Source organism: Asparagus officinalis, chromosome 6 (assembly GCF_001876935.1).
Source record: "Asparagus officinalis chromosome 6, Aspof.V1, whole genome shotgun sequence".
In the NCBI taxonomy this organism is placed as follows: Eukaryota; Viridiplantae; Streptophyta; class Magnoliopsida; order Asparagales; family Asparagaceae; genus Asparagus; species Asparagus officinalis.
Genome location: NC_033799.1, coordinates 52,290,876 through 52,298,493, shown reverse-complemented (window position 1 = coordinate 52,298,493; position 7,618 = coordinate 52,290,876). Strand labels below are relative to the sequence as shown.

At 39.9% G+C, this 7,618-nt stretch overlaps 3 protein-coding genes across 3 annotated transcripts in view; all 3 read right to left on the bottom strand.

Annotated features, from left to right (window-relative positions):
• LOC109846188 overlaps positions 545–7,618 on the bottom strand; it is a 21,560-nt gene continuing 14,486 nt past the window's right edge. The window contains 3 exon segments of the mRNA XM_020415410.1: positions 545–894; positions 6,952–7,209; positions 7,289–7,314. Of these exon segments, the coding sequence (XP_020270999.1) occupies positions 6,969–7,209; positions 7,289–7,314 (267 nt within the window). The 3' untranslated portion in view covers positions 545–894; positions 6,952–6,968.
• On the bottom strand, positions 1,779–3,399 carry LOC109846190. The gene is made up of 2 exons (XM_020415412.1): positions 2,145–3,399; positions 1,779–2,075 (listed from the first exon to the last, which is right to left on the bottom strand). The coding sequence occupies exons 1-2, from the start codon at positions 2,469–2,471 to the stop codon at positions 1,779–1,781; spliced, it is 624 nt and encodes a 207-aa protein (XP_020271001.1). The 5' UTR covers positions 2,472–3,399.
• On the bottom strand, positions 3,411–4,958 carry LOC109846189. The gene has a single exon (XM_020415411.1). It carries the CDS (start codon positions 4,956–4,958, stop codon positions 3,411–3,413), a length of 1,548 nt encoding a protein of 515 aa, XP_020271000.1.

Genomic DNA, 7,618 nt, shown 5'->3' with positions numbered 1-7,618 from the left:
ACCTCCAGCCTCTTCACCTAGAACCTCTTGAAGTAGGCTCGAAGGCTCTCTTTGGTCCCCCGCCTCATCTGAATCAACACATGAGGGGGTAACTTCCGCTTAGTGTCAACCGGGAAGTGGTGGATGAACTTCCAACTGAGTTGTTGGAAACTGTTGATGGACATATTAACAACACAATCTATGGACATATTGACTTAAAATGCAAGTTAATTACCTTTGTTTGTGGTGCAGATGATGATTCAGTAGAGTTTCTCCCCCTAACGCTCATTCTATAATAGGACTCCCCCCCCCCCCCCCCCCTCCCTCACATTATAGCCTTAGTACCATTATGTTCTTTTATCGAATTGCTCGTAAGCAGGGCCTGAGAGGGGCCGGACCACGTTGGATCTATCATACACCAGCCTTATCTTGCATTTTCATAAGATGTTTTCACGGTTCCAACGCATGACCTCTAGGCACAAGCTAGCATACATATGTACAAATATGAGGGCTTCTTTTACGATACGTGCTTATGAAAAGATTTGAAATTAGAATATCTTCAGAGTGATGCCATAATAGTAAATCACTTCACCCAAGAGTTTTCCAACATCATATACATCAACAGTACTCAAATCAGGCAAACCAAACTATAATACTCTGCCTCGCCATCTCAAATATGTTAAATCCATTGCTCCTATAATAATCGCATACAAGTAGAATGGAAAAAGTATACAATTGAGGTCCAAAATATCTGCTTGTACGAACACAATTGATGGCTCAAAATTTCCATGAGCAATGTATCGCACCAGGATTTGTAACAAAAAAAGTCATGGGCTATTGATCGCACACTTTATCCACACTGTATCTCTAGCGATCCCATTACACGTTCAGAGTTGATAGCAGCTTCTTCAAAACCTATGAGAAAGTACCCTCGAATATAAAAATAAAATTAAAAAGAGAACCTAAATAAACTGCATTTAGAAGAAGGCTCTTATTTAATCCCTATTTAATCCCTAGGTCTTACACGTTACTCAAAATTTGCCTCTGTAAGCTAGTGTTCGGGATGTGTACATATATATACCATTAAAACCTAGGACAAATTTTCAAAAATAACCCTTTTAGACATTTAATTGCAAAAACCAACATATTTTATACTTATTTGTAGAAACCGACCAGGTTTCAGCCCTGACGCTGAAACCAGGTCGGTTTCTGAAATAAAATTTATGAGACTTCACGGGAGTTCAACTCCTGTGAAGTTTACCATAATTTTAAACTTCACGGGAGTTGACTCCCGTAAAGTTTAATTTGTTAAATAAATTTCACTGGAGTTAAACTCCCACGAAGATTTACTTAAGAAACAGACTTCACGGGAGTTGAACTCCCGTGAAGTCTGTTAGAGGATTAAAAACTCCATGAGAGTTCAACTCCCATAGAGTTACAGACCAAATTTCCCAGAGAATCGCTCTCTGAAAAATTTAGACTGCAGCTTCACGGGAACTCCCGTGACGCTGCAGGTTTTACAAAACATGCACAGTAGGTTGTGCATGTTTTGTATACATCTACCTGTTTTAACTCATATATATAACTATTTACCTGTTAACAACATTTACTACAATATATATATGATTTAAACACACACTAAGCAAACAATACTCAAGAAGAATACATAAATGAACAATAATTTATCCACAAAAGTATAGTATTTAAAAATTCATACAAGTTACAAATTTTAACAAAATAAGTTCAAATACAACCCAATATAGCTCCTCTTCTTCCTCTCCCTCTCTTCCCCCTCCCCCTCACTCTGCCCCGCCCCCTGCGTTCTTGCTAGTGCCGGCTCCATCAGCATGCGAAGTGCCGGCTCCATCGACATGCGAAGTGCAGACGTCATCGTCACGTGGCCGTCGGCGCCGAGTGTACGCCTGGCCAAATGATCGAGACATGTCCTCACGGCCTGCGAACTCGTCGACGTGAGTCTTATGAAACACCTGCGCTATGGTCTTCTTAATCCTGCTGAGTAGTCCTAACGCCGCCGAATCCTGAATCTCAGGCACGGTGGTATCAATATCAGCCTCAATGCTATCAAAAGCATGGACCTGTGAGGTAAACAATTTATTAAGTACGAACTCAATAAAAAAATGTTATAATTTAACTTAGAAACTTACGTAATCTCTCTCGTTCATCCCACTAGGGATGTAACTGTCTGTCGGTGGTCGTGGCATGTGTCTAGCTGATGGCTGTGGGTCACGCGTGATCCATCTACGTGTGATATCCCAATACCAACGCATATACGCGGTATAGTCAACAGCTGTGGGCTTTGTATCCTGGATGAAATCCCATCTGTGAGCCCACCTGTCTATGTAGGCTGCACGGACTACGGCCCAGTCGGTACGATACGAAGTAGGTCGCCGCCGACGATTGATTTGCTCGACAGGATCTGGCACATGCTGAGAGAGAGTAAACTGTCGTAGCACACGGTTAGGGACATGCATCTCCACGATCTCCCAACAAATCAATGGAACTCTGGCTCTCCACAAGTTACAACATCAACGCCTAATCCTAGCTGGACAATTATTTTTGTTATGGCCCGGTTGTTCGCATCTACTACACTTATTTCTCCTCCTAACTCCTTCACGACCGTCATCCATACAATTTCTAATTCGTATGGAACGAGGGCGCCCCGCCGACCTTTTACACAAAGGAGGTAATATAGTGGCCCGTCTTGTGTCTAATGTCGACTATCATATGGTGGACGAAAATACTCTTTGTACGTTTGTCGATAGTTGTAAGTAGAATACCAAACCGCGACGAACTCATAATGTGAAATCCTCGCACCACCCTGTAGATCAGAACAAGTCGTGACAACATGTGAACAAGGAATCCATTGTAATTGCAGTACATTGCAAGTGCACGTACATGTGTGATCCACTAACATGTTAACTTTGTAAGAGCGACTTTCTCTATGTGATATTCCCTCAATGACCTCCCATTCATTAAAACTGTATCTTACGACATGAAAGGATCGAGCTTGCACAATCCGAGCCGCTAGCATTTCATCATTATTCGGTGTGAGCCCCGAGCAGATATTTTCACTAAGTACGTGACGTCGTAGAAAGAAGTTATTAAGTCTGCAAAATATTTTAGCAACTAGTGACTGTATTGGCATACCGCGTGCTCCCCTAAGCACGCCATTGAAACTCTTTGAAACGTTTGTAGTCATCATACAGAACCGTCTCCCGTCATCTTCACATAAAGCCCACTTATCAATATTGTGTGGTCCCAAACTAGTTTCGATCTAATCATATGCAGCTCGAGAAATAAACTTAATCCTCTCTCGTATTTGGTCATAAACTAATTTTTCTGTTGCACAGCCGGCTTGCCAAAGAAGATCTTGAACCTGACCGTTTCCATACTTCTTCTTGAAGTTGTCCTTAATATGTCCCGGCTTGCCAAAGAAGATCTTGAACCTGACCGTTTCCATACTTCTTCTTGAAGTTGTCCTTAATATGTCGCAAACAATAACGATGTGCATGTGATGACGGGAAATGTTGTTGGAGTGCTCTTGGAATTCCTTTCATCCTATCAGATATGAATGTAATCGGTCGCGCCCCCACACTAGTGATATAATATCTAATGCATGCAAAAAACCACATCCAATTCTCTGTGTTTTTAATATCAACCACTGCAAACGCCAAAGGAAACAAACCGCCATTCGCGTCAACTCCGGTGGTAACAAGCAAAACACCTTTGTACTTGTCGTATAAGTGGGTGTCATCAATGCTAAGAAGAGGACGATAATATTGGAAACCCGCAATACTTGGGCCAAATGCCCAAAACACACCTGTGAATCGTCGTTCTTCGCCATCAAGAGGGTCTGACGAAACTTCATATACAGTCCCAGGATTTTCACTTTTGAGTGCTTCAAGATAATGAGGTAAGATCTCATAAGATTTGTCCCAATCCCCGAATATTTTTATCATCGCCTTCCTCCTATCGTTCCAACATTTATTGTATGATACATCCAAGTTGGTCGCTTTATGCACTAAAAGACGGATATCTTTCGACCGTAGCTCAAGATCCTCCCTTAGATGCGGTAAAATCAATCGGTATATATAAGAAGAGGACGCATGCTTGTTATTCATCTCCAATCGAGGATTGCTACATGTGTGGAGTCCGTTGTACGTCGTGATTTTGAATTGCCCACCTACTCTTACACCCGAACGTGAATTAAGCTTCCAAGGACAATTCGCATTCCCGTCGTGGTGTCCACCAAGATCTTCGTCTTCACCATCGTTGTGAGAAAAACAAACCGCATTGTAGCTTGTTGTGTTATTTTTTGTTGGCCTAAACTTGATATTTTTTACAATGGCATACGAGCGAAGTGCATGGATCAATTTCTCCTTACTTTCATAAAGATCCCCTTTCTTGAATGAGAAGTCATCACCCTGTGTATTATCACCGCTATTAGTACCAATAGGAACACTTTCCATCATGGAGTTATCAATCCAATCTTCTCCTTGAAGTTCATCGGGCGGCGGATCCTCTAAGACGACATACTCATTATTAGTATAACATCCGTCAATGTGTTGGTTGTCCCCTTCATCACGATCTATATACGTCATGCTATTAATTTGTAAGTCGTCCTCTTCATCATCATTCTCGGATTCGACACTTGCATTATCTTCTTCAACTCCGGTGTTGGTATCGAAAGCATTTGAAGTGCCCACAAACGAAGGACCACTCATGTATTGTGATTGTGTCCAACCTTCATCATGTTGAGGTGATAAAAATCCGACGGAATCAACTTCAAGGTCCTCCAACATGCGGGAGTACATTCCGTCGTGATTCAATGATTTGCCCAAATTCCTCTGATGTTTTTCAATGAACAATTCGATCGTTCTTTTCTCGTCATGTAAGACTCCAATGAGACTCATATCGTAGTCACTTGATATTTGAATGTCGCTTGCCCTGTTCCCCATAACAGGATAATTACAAATAACATTTAGGTGATACTCACGTGAGTTGGTTAATATAAGTTTGTGTAATTCATTAACCAACTCATCGAAAGTACACGATTTTATTATAAACAATGGTCTCGTCGCACCTCCTTCATAAACGGGCATATTATTTTCGACGTAGTTAATCCTCCCATCATAAGAACAAAGAATTACGATTCGATCGTTCATCGTTACCTCTGAAAAGATCAATATTACACAAAAAAAACTTTAGAAATTAATTGTTACTAACCATTAAATCCTATATCAATTTTAGATGACCATAATTTAACCCAAATTCATATATCGATGTTCCTAAATATGTAGTAACACTAATTTTTATATTTTTTATAATTCCCCCTCTAAATCCACAAAATTATCCCATTTTTCTTCACAAAAATCATCAACAATTCACAATTAATTTCTAAAATCTAATTTTTCACATGAGATCACCATGAAATAGTGACAATATACAAGAAATAAAGAAAAAAAATTTAGAAGAATTTACCTTCAATTAGTCGATGCCCTAATTTGCAGTGAACTCCGACGACAAACACTCCACGTGACTTGCGCCGGCGGTGGAGGCCTTGGTCGGCGTCGGTGATGGTTAGGGACGAGGGAGAGAGGGGCTAGGGTTTTCGTTTGAGGAGGAACCGTGAGAGAAGTGAAAGGATCGACTGACTTACACCTTATATAGGCAGGCCAACACTCCACGGGAGTTCAACTCCCGTGGAGTTGTAGGAGAAAATTGTCAGAGAATCGATCTCTGGCAATTGGGGACTGTAACTCCACGGGAGTTCAACTCCCATGGAGTTTTTTCCCTTACAACAGACTTCACAAGAGTTGAACTCCAGTGAAGTTTGTTGAACGTTAAAAATTTCATGGGAGTTCAACTCCCGTGAAATTTATTTAGCAAATTAAACTTCACGGGAGTTCAACTCCCGTAAAGTTTAAAATTATTCTAAACTTCACGGGAGTTGAACTTTCGTGAAGTCTCGTAAAAAAAATTTCAGAAACCGACCTGGTTTCAGCGTCAGGGCTGAAACAAGGTCGGTTTCTGCAAATAAGTACAAAATAGGTTGCTTTTTGCAATTAAATGTCTAAAAGGGTTTGTTTTGAAAATTTGTCCTTAAAACCTATATGAGATCTCACTTATATACCCAAGTTAACATCCACTCCAATAGCCCATTCCAGAATCCAAACCTAATACAAACCCAAACCTAAAATCCCCTCTAACCCATCCTTAACTTCAATCTAAAAAAAAAAAAATTTACCTGTGTTTTTGAAGGGTGTAAACGTAATCTTTTATAATCAGTTAGTCACTAACCCAACTAGGACTAAGAAATTCAACAGAGATAACTAACATGAGTAATTTGGAGTAATTTATAAATTTCGGGAAACCAAATAACAAATTTAAATGATTTGGTTAGCTGAATGCAAAATATGAAAGATAAATAGGTGAAATAGTTAGAAAATGGTGTAATTTCACATAACCCTCTGAACTTTGTAGGGTTTTGCACTTCACCACCTTAACTTTCTATCTATCTCACATAAACCCCAGGAACGTTAGGGTACCTCACAAAAACCCTTGAAGGTTACACTTTTCTCACCGAGCACCCTACCTGTAATTAGCAAATAATTAAAATTCTATAGAAAGAGAAAAGGACAGAAAACCCAATTGAGCCTGTCATATTTAGAGGCAAAGTACCTCCTCTTCCCCTAATTGAATGCTTTTTATTTAGAGTACATTTTAGTTGTTTCATGTTTGTCGAGGTTCGGTGAGAAAAGTGCTAAGATTTAGAGGCCTTTTTTTTAGACAATACAAAGTTTATGGGGGCCACTTGAGATAAAAATATATATATGTATATATATATAGGGGGTTGTGCTCAAAACCCCTGTTGCTCAAGAGGGTTTTGTAAAATTAACCCCAAAATAAAACCTAGGCATAAATCTGATGCAGAGTAGTGGATGGCTTTACCAACAACTTTAGTAAAGTCAGCTATCATCTGAGCTCTCAGCTTGCATGCTGCTACTTCTGGAATCAGCATTATCTGTTGAGCTCTTTGAATCATCATTTGTCAAGTTCGTCTGCCCTTCGTCTATCATACTTGACATGTTATCAGCAGGGCTTTCCATGAACGAGCTGAATGCGAGCTGAATGGAATACAGTAGCAAGCCAACAGAATTGATTCCAAATACGAAAGTTGCAAGGTAGCACAAACCATTGATGATAGTCCTGTAAAAAGTGATATATATCATGTATGTAAAACCTATTTTCAAATTAGTGAGAACGAACTTGTGAGTAGATAGCAGACCTGATTGTTATTGTTATCTGACGAACCTGGAAAGGAAGAAGAGACATTTGTAAGGAAAATAGGAGATTGTTTTACATAATCAGCATTCAATTGTAGTTTTCTTTTATTTTTTGGAAAAAAAATCTATGAATAATAAAATATTTAAACCCAGAAAGAGGGTATGTTAGAGCAGCAACGAAGTATTTCTAACCAGAAAGATGGTATATAAGCTGTGAAGTCTTGGTAAAGGAAACCAGTAAACGATTTTCTTCTTCTTTTTTTTTTTTTTGGCCTGTGGTTTTTTTTGGGTGGGGGTTTGGGGGTGGGGGGTGGGGGGGGGAGGGGGTGGGG

Coding starts and splice junctions, on each gene's coding strand:
- LOC109846190 (XM_020415412.1), bottom strand. CDS start 2,471: ATGCATGTCCCTAACCGTGTGCTACGACAGTTTACTCTCTCTCAGCAT. Junction 2,076..2,144: donor GGATGAACGAGAGAGATTAC/GTAAGTTTCTAA, acceptor TTTACCTCACAG/GTCCATGCTTTTGATAGCAT.
- LOC109846189 (XM_020415411.1), bottom strand. CDS start 4,958: ATGGGGAACAGGGCAAGCGACATTCAAATATCAAGTGACTACGATATG.